The sequence below is a fragment of the Harpegnathos saltator genome, unplaced genomic scaffold (genome assembly GCF_003227715.2).
Source record: "Harpegnathos saltator strain DR-91 unplaced genomic scaffold, Hsal_v8.6 scaffold505, whole genome shotgun sequence".
NCBI lineage: Eukaryota > Metazoa > Arthropoda > Insecta > Hymenoptera > Formicidae > Harpegnathos > Harpegnathos saltator.
The window spans coordinates 289,790-304,108 of NW_020230322.1; the positions used below are offsets into that span (position 1 = coordinate 289,790).

The window sequence follows — 14,319 nt, forward strand, 5'->3', positions numbered from 1 at the left end:
TTTACAGGTTTTATACATTTGACAAATTTGCGCGCCCGCCATTTTGAATTGATGGCCTAATTTAAAAAACGGGCTCGATACGATTATAAAGCAATCGCGAGTAAATTAAAAAAAAGCATGGAAATCGGTTAAGAATTACGCCGTCTAGCGATTTTTGTCCACAAAAAGACCCATTTGTCTCCCACTATGCGCCGCCGCGGGCCGCCGCTCGCCGCCGTACGCCGTCGCCTACGTCATGCTGCTCGGGGACAAAAGTTTGCATCACTGCCCGGGAGCATGATTCTCGAGACTGCGCCTTATAAGCGGGATCAGGCGGGAATGAAAGCGCAATTTGCACTCTAGTATTTATATGTATTTACTACTTTATATAATGTGTTTATATGAATTTACTACCTTATTGATACATTGTGTTATTTACTACTTCATTGAGTAAGTCTAGAGCATGACATAGCATTTCACACATTCATTACCTTTAAACCAATCAATGAAATTAAATCGGTAAACCTTTTTTTTATTAGCGATTTTTATTAGCAATTACGTTAACAATATTCAAGTTCTACGATACATTACTTGAGATGATTTAAAATTAATTTTCTAAATTCAACAAACTTCGATTTTATAGCGAAAAGTTTAGTGTAAAAATTAAATTTTACCTGGAGCACCGTCTTTATCGAATCCGCTTAATCCATAAGGTAAATAATCTTTAAATACTTGAGGAAGTTCCCACTCAGATAAATTATCGGCATCCCATTTTTTTCGCCATTCCAGAGACTATAAGACAAATAAGGTCGATTATTTAATTATTACAGAAATACATAAAATAATCCATACCGTCATAATCAAGTTAACTAGGGAAATATTGAAGATATTCTTTGAAGAGATTTCGATAATTTGGATAATTTCAATATATCAGAATGTTTTTCGAAAATATTTAAGACAATTTAAAAGGTTTCATCTGCTTGACCTATCCTAATATAAGACTTTTTTGGGAATTTTTTAGACTCTACTAATAAAGCGGCAAAAATACGGTTTGGATAGTTTATTATACATGTCACGAGGTGTACAAAATAACTTTTTTTTTTAAATACAAAATATCTCAGTGGTAGGTAGACTGAAAACGCTTTTTTGTGGCCCTTCGCGAGTGGAAATGTAAGTCACGAGCATCAGCACCTAGGACAATACAAAAAAAGTTTTCATTAACTACATTAACTACATTAGATTTGCGAGAAAAGTACACACGATTATTAAAAAATATCAATTTTTCACAAAATAGCAGCAGTTTGAATAAAAATTTTCAATTTTGACCGAAAAATCAGCCCTAATTTGTTTATATATAAAAATATTGTTGACCAATCTTAAAAATCGTGTGTACTTTTCAAATTTCGAGTATACTTTCACAAATTTCGAGTAAATAAATTGGATGAAAATTGAAGAAGTTATATTTCTGACCTATTTTGAAAACATGATTTTGAGAAAAACGCGAGTAGTATAGGGGTAGGTATGGCCAGTCATTCCCTCTCTATTCGACTTCCGGCGCCATTAGACCACGCCCACTCGTCGCCGGAGATCGAGTGGAGGGGAAATCTTTTGACTGGCCATACCTACCCCCGAGATCTGATTGGTTGATTTTCGACATATACAAATTATAGACATAGCTAGTGAATGGCGGAAATTTGAATCACCGGAATAAAAATTAGCATAATCCAAAATTATGCTTAATCTAAATATCAAATTTTTATTATTCATATTAGATAGTGATTCTAGCTCTTGGTCAGCTGGTTAATTTGCATATTACTTTTTGAAAAATCTGCTAGGCACTCTGCGATGCTCGAACCCGGGAGAGGGGGTCTTGAGTCAATCCTCGCCTTACCACTGGCGCTACTGCTACTACTACTCTTTGGTAGAAACTGGTTTCACGACGTACACGTACGGAGGACGTACGGAGAGAGATGTGTGTGTGTGTGTGTGTGTGTTGCATGCGTGTGTGTGGTTTAGTGCCGCATGTGAGTTCTCTGGCAAAATTCTGTAAGGCCCTGCCCGGATTCGAACCTGGTTCCGCTGGCTCTCGAGTCAGGCGTCTTATGCACTACGCTACTGCTATACTCTGATAGAAACTAGCTATATTGTATACATACGGAGAGTATCGACATCAGACGCGAAAAATTTGAAAATTTCTAGGTCATACGCAACTCGAACTTGAGACCCCTGCTCTTGAGTCGCGTGAGCGTGCGCCAGTATGTTCGAGCGGGTAAGGATAATTTTGAAGACAAAAACTACCCAGCGATTGTTGGAAGACGATACCTCTGGTCTGTGTCTACCCGAATATTTTTACCTGTGTGGGTCCCGACGCTTTCGAACTCGAAAAGTTTACAATAGGATTTGTTACCTCGAACTGGAAACCACAGGGAAGAGAGAAAAGATGAAGAGAAAAGAATGCACAATATTTTTCATAGAATTAATCCACATTTTATTTGTGATGATTAAAATGAGGCGTTTATTATAATTGCTCATACAATTTTATTTAAATAAATCGAAGTAATTTTTTGAAATATAATGGGGAAGTAAGTATCTAAAAATGTTAAATCTTTTAGTTGCCGACGTACATTTTACTCGATTTCCTGATAGTTTGCGAGGAGCGTCTATTTCACGACATCCTCGTCTAAGTTTTTTTGGGAAGCCTAAGTTCTACCTCCGTTACGAGAAACCGAGCACGAACCGTTTACAAGTTTGGCAAACGATTGTAATTGTTCACATTGAGCGTCAATACATTTTGTTATAAGTTCTAGCCCATCAAAAGATATTGTCTGCATCACGATGTTTACCGTGTAGACTTTTCGTTTCTTCGTCGATGGCTGCTGTACCTGGGATGAATCAGTAGGCATCCTCTTTGAAGAGGTGTTCGCCTCTGCCATTTTCGTATTTTCAATCACCATGATCGCCCTTGTTCCATACGCCGTGGTAAAAGTGATGGTTATATCGTTGACATGGACGGGCTTTAGTATGATCCTAGTTACCGAGTGCAAGTAATCGCATGTATATGTTTCATGTACTCCTTAAACTTTTCCTATATGGCGAAGTCGAACTGGATCCCTGTACAGGTATTGACGGATAATTTTATTGTAAGCTCAAATGTTGTCCCGTCGTTTGATGCCTGCAATCTGATTTGCATCCTCTTGATATCCGAAGTGTTAAAGGGATAAGTAGTAGAGAGAAGCATAATGCTCTCATAGCGAGCCTTCCCAGAATCACTATACGCGATCTTCTTAAATTCAGCGTTTATATTGGTGTTCGTCATTATGTTTCTCACAAGAACTTATTATTCCACGGGTGAAAACATGAGAACTAATATACTTCGTCACAACGAAATGAGTACTAAGGTTGAAGAAGCTCAAATGATTTGGGCCCAGTCCAACGGGCTTCTTATAGGGAAAAGAAAAGTAGAGGAGGTAGTTCCGTGCGCATATAACAAATAAATTTATTTCTTAATATTTGTTAAATGATTCAGCCCAGAACGTTCTAAAATTTCTCAGAACGGAACATGCGTGTTCCTATAGGTTTTATGATATCGTGGGAGCATTATATTTACCGAAGCAATGGATGAGAAAATACATTTATGGTCTTTTTTGTGAAAATTTCTAATCGGACTCTATTCTAGTCAAAACCGATTATATCGGCCATCTACACATATAAATTTGTTTAGATAAACACATTTCTACAAATCGTTTTGTGTAGGGCGCAAAGGAATGGCGTCGAGCACACATTTTTTCACGTCTGAAAATTTATAATACACGGTATAAAAACGAAAAGAAAGAAGGTTTATTCTTTTGTGGCAGCGATAACGTTCATTCTTTTGTGGCTGAACGGAATGCATGAGCCCTACAGATTTCGACAGGTTTTATATTAGGAGGAATAGGTATTATATTTGCCGAATCAGTAGATGAGAAAATGCCCTTTACATCTCTTTTGTGAAAATTTCCAACCGGAGTCCTATCCTAGTCAAAACCGGTATATTTCTGTCCTCGCATCTAAATTTAGATAAACAGACAATTCTACAAAACGTTTTTCATGTACGGCCTAATGGAACAGCACGGAACTTGCATTTTTCACGTCTGAAGATGCGAGATATAGATATTAGAAGAAAGAAGTTTATTCTTTTTATAGCAAGGATAATATGATCCTGTAACAGATACTGAATGCGATAAAACTAAACAAGTATATTGTCGAAAAGCGTTGGTATAGTTAGTCCCATCTTATTTTACACAGGCATCCGTGGTGGTTTCCCAAAAATTTTGGAAGATCCATGTTATATAAGAGTGTTCGAAGTTGTTGTGGCATATTTTACTGTTTCCATCGCTTCGAGTAACATTCCTATTCCGTGATATTCGTGAAAATATAAAATGTCGCAGCTTTTCAAAATTGTACGTGACTGTATAATCGCAGCGTCGGTAACAAATCCAATAACACAAGTCTACAAGGTTTTGTTGTTGGGCAGCTGGGGGTCGTTTCCCAAGTAATTTTCTGCGTAGAATCCGAATCCGAGGTCAGAATTGGCCGATCACGTCAGGATTTTGAGATATTTGAGGTTATATACTCGAAAAATGGCTTCTTGGGCTACTTTTGAGGTTAAGGCCGTTGTTGGACTATAATGGCGCAGGGTTTGGAATTCATCATGTTATCTTAAAATGGCCGTAACTTTGTAAGGAAAAATCGTAGATGACCATTCGACAGCTCATTTTGAACGGAAAGAGTAATACTAAATGATGCAATTAGAAGAAAAGAGCTAAAAAATTTGGTGCGTCCTATACATAACCTCATAAGTAGCCCAAAAAGCCATTTTTCGAGTATATAACCTCAAATATCTAAAAAAATCCTGACGTGATGGGCCAATTCTGACCTCGGATTCGGATTCTACGCAAAAAATTACTTGAGAAACGACTCCCAGCTGCCCAACAACAATCATGATCCCATTTTTTGTAGACCTGTGTAATCAAACGTGGGAAATATCTGTGCGAACTCGCGAGTGATAATGATGAGAAGACATATGAAGTGTTTTATAAATTCGCGGCCATGTGCAGCAGTGGTCTACTGGCGACGTTATTCACCTGCGGACAATTTAAAAATGATTCTTGATTGCATGGAATCGCAACCGAGATTGTGGAAGCGAGAAGATTACTCGGAGAGAATGAAGAAGATATCGGTGACCGTGCTCAGGGCTCCTTTCCCCATTGTAAGTAATTTCTTTTCGCTGTAATGTGATATAAAAGAATAAGTCTAATAAATGCTGGTGTTCACGAATACGTTTTTGTGTTCTTCATTTTGTCAATTCTCACCAATACTGTACGAAGCGGAAATCCAAAGAGTCACTCTCGCTCGAGTATAAAGCTTCCTTGACAACGAAATCTGTCCGTGAGTATAAGGAAAAAAAGTATAAGATTATTCTCTTGTAGAATCTCGTGTTTAATATCGAGTTAAATTTTAGCTAGTCGTAATAAAATAGCGAGAACCGACAAAGATATCGCCTGCGATATGAATGAAAACGGCATTGATATTACTTATGATGACGCTGTTCATGGTACCATCATCGAGTACGTTGACGATGGTGACGATGAAACGACGCAAGACGCTAGTGAAACTGATGGATCCCATGACCTCCGAATCTCGCAGGCTATACTATCCGAAGGTAAGAGAAGGTAAGAGAAAATATCTTATACTCTTAACTGTATTTTTATTCTAATTGTGTGTAAAATTTATACCTATATAACATTTTCTATTTATATTTACAATAGAACAGAGTAGTGGATATACGAGGGCGGTCCGATAAGTACTTAGCCTCACCGCCCGATGGCGCCACTATCGCAAGAGAAATTTACTATCGTGTAGTACATTCTCGTAGACGGCTACTGTCGAAATTTCAGCCGAATCGGACTCGTAGTTTTGTTTTGACCGCGTGTGGAAGCGGGCGTATCCGCGGATTTTAGAAAAATGGAAAAAGAGCAATATCGGTCGGTGACACGATTCTTGTTTTTGGAAGGGAAATCGCGCAGCGAAATCAAAGAGCGCTTGGATGCTATGTACGGTGACTCTTCTCCTTCGATGGCGACCGTCAAAAATTGATTTTACGAGTTTCAACGTGGTCGCACGTCGGTTTTTGATGAGCCACGCCCAGGTGCCCCGAAAACGGCTACCACGGAGGATAACATGACAAAAATCCACGATCTCGTATTGGCAGACCGCCGATTGAAGGTGCGCGAGATAGCTGAGACAGTAGGCATCTCAAAAGACCGCGTGGGTCATATCCTGCATGAAATTTTGGGCATGAGAAAGCTGTCGGCGCGATGGGTGCCGCGTTTGCTCACTCCGGATAACAAGCGCAACCGTGAGATCACTTCAGAGCAGTGTTTGACGCTGTTTAAGCGCAATCCGAGTTTTTGCGTCGTTTCGTGACCGTCGACGAAACATGGATCCACTGATACACACCAGAGACCAAGGAACAGTCGAAACAGTGGACTTCACCCGGCTCCGAAGAAGGCGAAGACTGTCCTATCGGCCGGAAAGGTGATGGCCACCGTTTTCTGGGATTCACAAGGTGTGATCTACATCGACTACCTGGAGAATGGCAAAACGGTCACAGGGCTGTACTATGCCGAATTATTGGGCCGATTCGACGCCGAATTGCAGAAAAAACGGCCCCATTTGGCGAAGAAAAAAGTGCTCTTCCACCATGACAACGCACCGGCTCATACCTCCGCCCTCGCCACGGTCAAATTGGTCGAATTGGTCTACGAACTGCTGCCCCATCCACCGTATTCTCCAGATTTGGCCCCGTGCGACTTCCTTTTGTTTCCAAACTTGAAAAAGTCACTCGCCGGGCAGAAATTTGAGTCGAATGAGGAGGTCATCGCCTCCACGGAGGCCTACTTTGCAGACCTCGAGAAAACGTATTTTTCAGACGGGTTAAAGAAGTTGGAGCATCGCTGGGTCAAGTGTATCGAGCTAAAAGAAGACTATGTTGAGAAATAAATCGCCACTTTTCCAAAATTTTCGTTTTTCTTTTGTAGGCTAAGTACTTATAGGACCACCCTCGTATACGGATCGAAAGAACATCGGGGGGACAAAAACAAAGACTAAAGGGTGCGCGAAGCGAGAACAAAAGCCGACATGGTCAACAATCGTGAGTTCTTATATAAATGTATTGAAATACTCGGGAAAAAGTCGCGTAATTATAGAAAATTTAATATTCTCAGGAGGGAATCGAATATTCGAATTCTCCCACTCCCCGAAGGAGCCAACATTACTAAATATTTAGAAAATGCTTTTCAGGAAATCCACGGCTACACAGTAAATTCTGGTGGTGCGAACAACTACGTGGGGTCGACGCTTGCTTCTCTGGGCTTAACACGGGGACCGGCAGGTTTATCACTTGGTCCCGCTCGGGACTTGACTTACAACGAGATTTGGAATCTTTTGAATTCGTTAGCGCAGAGTGCGGGAGGTTATGATATTTTAGAACATTTCAAAATTAATATTTTTAATGTCGCGGCGTCTTCTGGTCGTGGAAAGAATTCATATAAACTATTAGGTCAATCGGAAAGTTCCGTCCGTTTTCTTGCAAAATGTATGGCTTTATTTAAGAAACAAAATGAAAAAGTACATCAATACAATATTATCCATCGTTAGCGATAACTTTTTTCCATCTTTCGATCAGCAAGCGAATTCCGCGGCGAAAGAATGACTTATCTTTGGAGACTATCTAGTCAGAAACCCATTTTTTGAGGTCTTCATAAGAAATGAAGCATTCGTCAGCAAGTGTGCCATCGACCGAAACAAGTAGTAGCCGGAAGGGCCACAATCTGGTGAATAAGCCGCATGGGATAACACTTCCCAGCGAAGTGCTTCTAACTTGACAGATTTTGTGACATGAGGCGTTGTCATGAAGCAAAATCACTTTATGCTTTCTCGTTTCATATTCTAGTCGTTTTTCGTGCAATGCTCAGCTCAAACGGATCATTTGTCCTCTGTAGAGATCCCCTGTGACTGTTTGACCACTTTCCAACAGCTTATGGTACAGCACGCCCTTATTATCCCATCAAATACAGAGATTATCTTCTTTTCGTGGATATTCCGCTTTGGTGTCGATGTTGAGGATTGGCCGGGATCGCAAATAGTTTATCGACATTTGGGGTTGTCAAAATAAATCCATTTTTCATCTCCAGTGATGATACGATGTAAAACCTCCTTTCTTTGTTGCCTAGCAAGAAGAATTTGGCAGGTGGTTTTTCACCTTTCAATGTCTCTTAGCTTCAATTCATATGGGACCCATTTTCCTTCTTTGTAAACCTTTCCTAAGGCTTTCAAACGATCCGAAATGACAGATTGAGCATAATTTAATTTTTCTGGAAGTTACTTTTACGTTTGACATGGGTCTTCGTTCACCAATGCCTGAAATTCTTCGTCTTCGAATACTCTTGGCCCTCCAGAACGCTCTTTGTACTCTACATCAATATCAACACTTTTAAAACGTCGAAACCATTCTCTGTATGTTTTATCGGAAGGAGCATTATCACCATAAACTTCTACAAGCATTCGATGCAAGATTCAGCTACAGTTTTCTTCCAATTGAAGCAAAAGATTAACACTTCGCGTAAATAACGTTTATTTGGCTCAAATTTCGACATTTTCGATGCAATAAAGAACAATGTTATTGATAAACGTTTATGTACTGAATGTTATTAACAGATATCAAAACAAACCATTCAGCTTCGTTTAGACATTAGAGGTTAACGATAATTCTAGCTATAGCTACTTGCCGCTAGATGGACGGAACTTTCCGATTTACCGAATAACTGGCGAAGATATAGCGAAACGCTCGAGGCCGATGAATCTTGTGTTCACAGAGCAACTAAGAGACAAAAGTTTTTTTTTCCAAAGCCTAATATTATAGCTATTATAGGACATCCACTCGTCTTACTCTTCGGAGTTGTAACGCATGCGCAGATACATTCTTCAAACCGAGAAAGTAAATGAGATGTGGCTATCTTTGTTTTAGTCCCCCTATTTGACTCAAGCATGTCCAAACCTGTTTTCTAACGGAAAGCAGAGCTATTCTCTGCAGTTAATGAAGACATGGAAGACTTCGCTCAAACCGAATGAGAACAGTTGACGCAATCCACTCGTCTGAATTCGCGAGAGGCTTACGACGCGTGGGTGCAAAAGTGTGACAAGTGTATCAGATGTTTGGAAGAACAAAGTCGAGCAAAATGACCGCGATTGTTGATTAGCACCGCACAATCAGTGGTGGCTCGTATTGCACGACTCGAGGAATTGAAAATTTCTGTACAAGAACGCTTCATACACGTGGGGATATGCATCAAGAGATACAGAATTGGCATGGAGAGAAATTGATACAGCGTTCGAAAGCCGCATATCAATCGGCGCAGTTATTAACGTGAACCATATCGAACCTCTTCTATTTCTCCAAGATGCGAAGAGTACGGTGCTTGAGCACGTGCGAAGTGCTATGGAAAGACACAGCAATCTTAAGATGAACACTGTGTCCAATGATGAGTTTATCGCGGGTGACAATCACACGTTCAGAAGCACTAACATGAAAAACAGTGAACTCTTTTCTGCTTTGGATTTGGAAAAATGATACGAGCAATGCGTCATCGAGCCTACCTTAGCATCTTTGGAAGAATTTCAAGAACGTGACAGTGGGTGGGCACTGCTGCGCATACTTGATCTCACAGTCAATGTAAACAAATACAATCCACTGCATGCAGGGTGCAATATTGAGTTGCCACGTGAAATAAAATTAAAGAAAGCAGTGATAAACGTGCGAACTAAAGACAATGCATGTTTTGCATGGTCTGTGGTCGCGGCATTATATCCAACTGAAAGACATGGAAACCGGGAATCTTCGTACCCACGTTACACCAAAATATTCAATCTTCAGGATATTGAATTTCCAATAACGATTAAACAAATTACCAAGTTTGAACAGCTAAACAGCATATCCACCAACGTATATACCATTCAAGATAAAAAGAAGGAGAAAGAAGCATATACAATCGTTCCGATACGTTTCGTCAGTAAGAAGGAGAAGCATGTAAATTTGTTATATGTGCAAGATCCACTAAAGTACAACGTGGGACATTTTGTGTGGATCAAGAATTTGTCACGTCTTGTGGACATGCAACTAAGCAAAAAAATGCAAGAAATATATATGTGATCGATAAGGTGATATTCTTCATGAATACAATATAACAAATATGATACAAAAGAAAAACTCGTAATATCCATTTCTTTTTCGTTTCAGTTGCTTGCATTATTTTTATTCCAACGAGAAACTGGAGAATCATATAGATTGCAATAAGTTGAATGATTGTGCAGTCATCCTGCCAACAGAGGACAACAAGTGACTCAGTTTTACCAACTACAGCAGAAGAGAACGGATTCCATTCGTGGTGTACGCTGATCTGGAATGCATTCTAGAGAAGACACCAAACGAAGAAAAAAATCTTATGTATATCAGCATCTTAAAGTACATAATATAGTTTATTACGTACGATGTTGCTATCCTGATGAATCATTATCCACGTATCAGTGTCGTCGCGATCCGAATTGCATTTCGTGGTTCGTCGAGGAACTTAAGCAATTGGCGCATCGTATAAAAGTTATTTTGTATAATAATACCGCTATGGAAATTTAATCACAAGAATAGTGTGCAGCATTTTATAGCGCAACGCACTGTCATATATGCGAGAAATCATTCGCGGTGGAGGATATACGCATACGCGATCATTGCCATTTAACCGGACAATACAGGGGTCCTGCACATTCCAATTGTGATTTAAATTATACAGATTCCTATTATATTCCGATAGTTTTTCATAACTTATCAGATTATGATGCTCATTTTATTATCAAGGAAGTAACCACCGCGTTCGAAGGCTCCATCGATCTGCTCCCAATAACGAAAGAAAAATATACTTCATTTACCAAAGATATTAAAGATACAAGTAAAACATCAAACTGGCGAAATCATATTAAATTACGGTTCATCGATTCGTGCAAATTTCACAGTACCATTTTCGATAAATTAGCATCGTTTTTCACTAGAGACAAATTAAAAATTGTTCAATCCGAATTTAAAAACTTATCCGACAAAGATTTTGATTTATTAACGCGAATAGGTATCTTTCCGTACGAATATGTGGATTGCAATGATAAGCTGCAGAATCAATGTTTACCACCGCATGAATTATTTTACAGTTCGTTGACAGATGATATAATGGGTTGGCAAATAAGTTCGTTCGGTTTTTGTTTCAATGTATTGTAAGTTTCATGCGGATTCGCTTTTCTTTTCTCAGCGCTATCGTGCAAATCGAATACACATTTGAAAGGTTATGTTTCACTGTTTATGTTGTGCTGTGTTTGGTTTAGTTAACATCAATATTGTGTGTGCTGTGTAGCTGTGGACATGGAAATACGTAGGCAGTGTGAAAAGTTCTCGGTCTAACAATAAAAGAAAATATTTTGCCGTGAAATATGTTTTATTTTTTAATATAATCTCCTGAAACTTCAATACATTTATTCCAACGTTTTACCAATAATTCAATACCATTATTAAAGTGTGATTCCGGAAGTTCTGCAAAATATCCATCCACGGCTGCAATAACTTCGTCATTTGATGTAAAACGCTTTCCAGCCAGGAATTTTTTCAGGTTTGGAAACAGATAATAGTCAGAGAGAACCAAATCTGGTGAATACGCTGGATGTTCAAGCAATTCGTACTTTAATTCGTTGAATTTTGCCATTGTCAAAACACTTGTCTGAACACGTGCATTGTCTTGATGGAAAACGATTTTTTCTTCTTTAAAACAGGTCTTTTCTCACGAATTTTTGCATCTAATAGATCCAAAAGGTTACAATAATATTCAGAGTTAATCGTTTTATCTTTCTGAAGATAATCGATCAACAAAACACCTTTGTAATCCCAAAAAACTGTTGCCATAATCTTTCCTGCTGATGGAACCGTCTTTGCCTTCTTTGGTGCACTTCCACCAGCTTCAATCCATTGTTTCGACTGTTCTTTTCGCTCTGGTGTATAGTAGTGGATCCAAGTTTCATCAACAGTTATGAAACAACGCTTGAAATCCATTTTATTTTGCTTAAAACGATCCAAACACGCTTGAGAAATACGCATTCGAATACGTTTTTGGTCAATTGTTAGAAATGCGGCATCCATCTTGTACAAAGCTTTTTCATATGTAATTCTTCATGCAAAATATTTCCAATTCGTTCCTTTGAGATGTCTATGGCCTCAGCTATTTCACGCATTTTCACTCGCAGATCATCTAATACCATATCATGAACTTGTTGAATGTTTTGTGATGTTAGAGTAGTTTTTGGACAACCTTCGCGTCGATCATCTTCAAGGCTTATACGACCAGATTAAAAAAGAACAGTCCATTTTTTCACAGTGGGAAGTGAAGGTGATGCATCCTTATACACTTTTAACAATGTCGAATGAATTTCTGTTGGTGTTAAACTATCCAAAACAAAGAATTTAATCACTACACGATATTCAATTTTTTCCATTTTAAAAAAGACAATGACACGTCAATATTAAACTGGTACTACTATTCGAATGACTCAACAGATCGAAATAAAATTTTGCATGGGTTTATATCTAGGATGCTACTTTCCAATACAATTATAGTTTGACAGTTTCTCATGCCATCTATGTATATCAGGGCGAGAACTTTTCAGACTGCTCTCGTAAATAACGTGCATTATCGTCACATTTTGCTCTATTATTATAAAGAAGGTAAACAAGCTGCGGATGCTCATAAAAAGATGTGCCGTGTGTATGGAGATGATGCCTTAACAGAATGCCTTAACGTATGCCAAAAGTGGTATGCCAATTTCCGTTCTGGAGATTTCGACGTCAATAATGCGCCCCGCTCCGGTCGCCCGACCGAAATTAATTCAAACGACATTAAGGCTATAATCGAAGTAAATTCATCCCAACCGGTACGAGAGATTACTATGACATTAAATATATCACATAAGCGTAAAAAAGCATTTGCACCAGCTGAGATACGTTTCTCGGCTTAATGTTTGGGTGCCGCATCAATTAACCGAGGCTAACTTGACCATACGCATATCCATCTGCGATTTATTACGGAAACGCCAGGAAAACGACCCATTTTTTAAACGAATGGCGACGGGTGATGAAAAATGGGTCGTCTACGATAATGTAATGCGTAAAAGATGGAGGCACAGCAGAGAGCCACCGCAAACAACCTCGAAAGCGTGATTGCATCCGAAGAAAATAATGCTCTCCATATGGTGGGATTTCAAGGGTGTCATCTATTACGAACTGTTACCGTCAAGCAAAACGATTGATTCAACTGTATACTATTCGCAATTGACGAAATTGAACCAAGTAATCCGCATAAAACGTCCAGAATTGACAAATCGCAAGGGTATCGTCTTCCACCACGACAACGCCAAATCTCGTACGTCATTGACAACTCAAATTACAATTTACTTCAACTTGGCTGGGATGTTTTGCCTCATCCATCGTATTCATCGGATCTTGCCTCTTCCGATTATCATTTATTCCGATCTCTGCAGGACTCTATGAACGGGAAAACCTTCAAGGATGAAGAGGCCGCTAAAAACCACCTAGATTGGTTTTCCGCCGATAAGCCCCAGACGTTTTACGAACACGGCATAATGAAGTTGGTGGAAAGATGGCTAGAGGTCATCAATAAAGACAGCCAATATATAATTGATTAAAATCTTGTGTCAAAAATTGTGTTTTATTCTACTCTAAAAAACCGAACGAACTTATTTGCCAACCCAATAGTATCTGAGCGCGATTACACGCACGCCGTAAATATATGGGAACAGTTTTCTATTCAAACCTTAAACGAATGTAGCGATTTGTACCTGAAGACTGAAGTTTTGTTATTGGCTGATATTTTCGAAAATTTCCGCGATAATTGTATCAAAAGTTACGGTCTAGATCCCGCACATTATTACACATTGCCAAGTTTCACGTGGGACGCGATATTAAAACATACAAAAATTAATTTTTAATTGCTTACAGATATTGATATGATAATGTTTATTGAATGCGGTATACGTGGTGATCTGAGTCAGTGTTCCGGTAGATACGCAAAAGCCAATAACCAATACAATCTTACGACTCATCGAAGCCATCCTCATACCTCATGTACTTTGATATAAATAATTTGTATGGTTGGGCAATGTGTCAACCGTTACCATACGCTGAATTTAAGTGGGTTG

The 14,319-nt window shown here is 39.1% G+C and overlaps 1 protein-coding gene across 1 annotated transcript in view; it reads right to left on the minus strand.

The window, feature by feature from the left end:
* The window catches only part of LOC105182985 (SEC14-like protein 2), a 342,399-nt gene that overhangs the window by 149,387 nt on the left and 178,693 nt on the right, over positions 1-14,319 (minus strand). Inside the window, exon 5 of the mRNA XM_025302604.1 lies at positions 654-771. Coding sequence (XP_025158389.1) covers positions 654-771 — 118 coding nt within the window. The remainder of the gene's footprint in view (positions 1-653; positions 772-14,319) is intronic.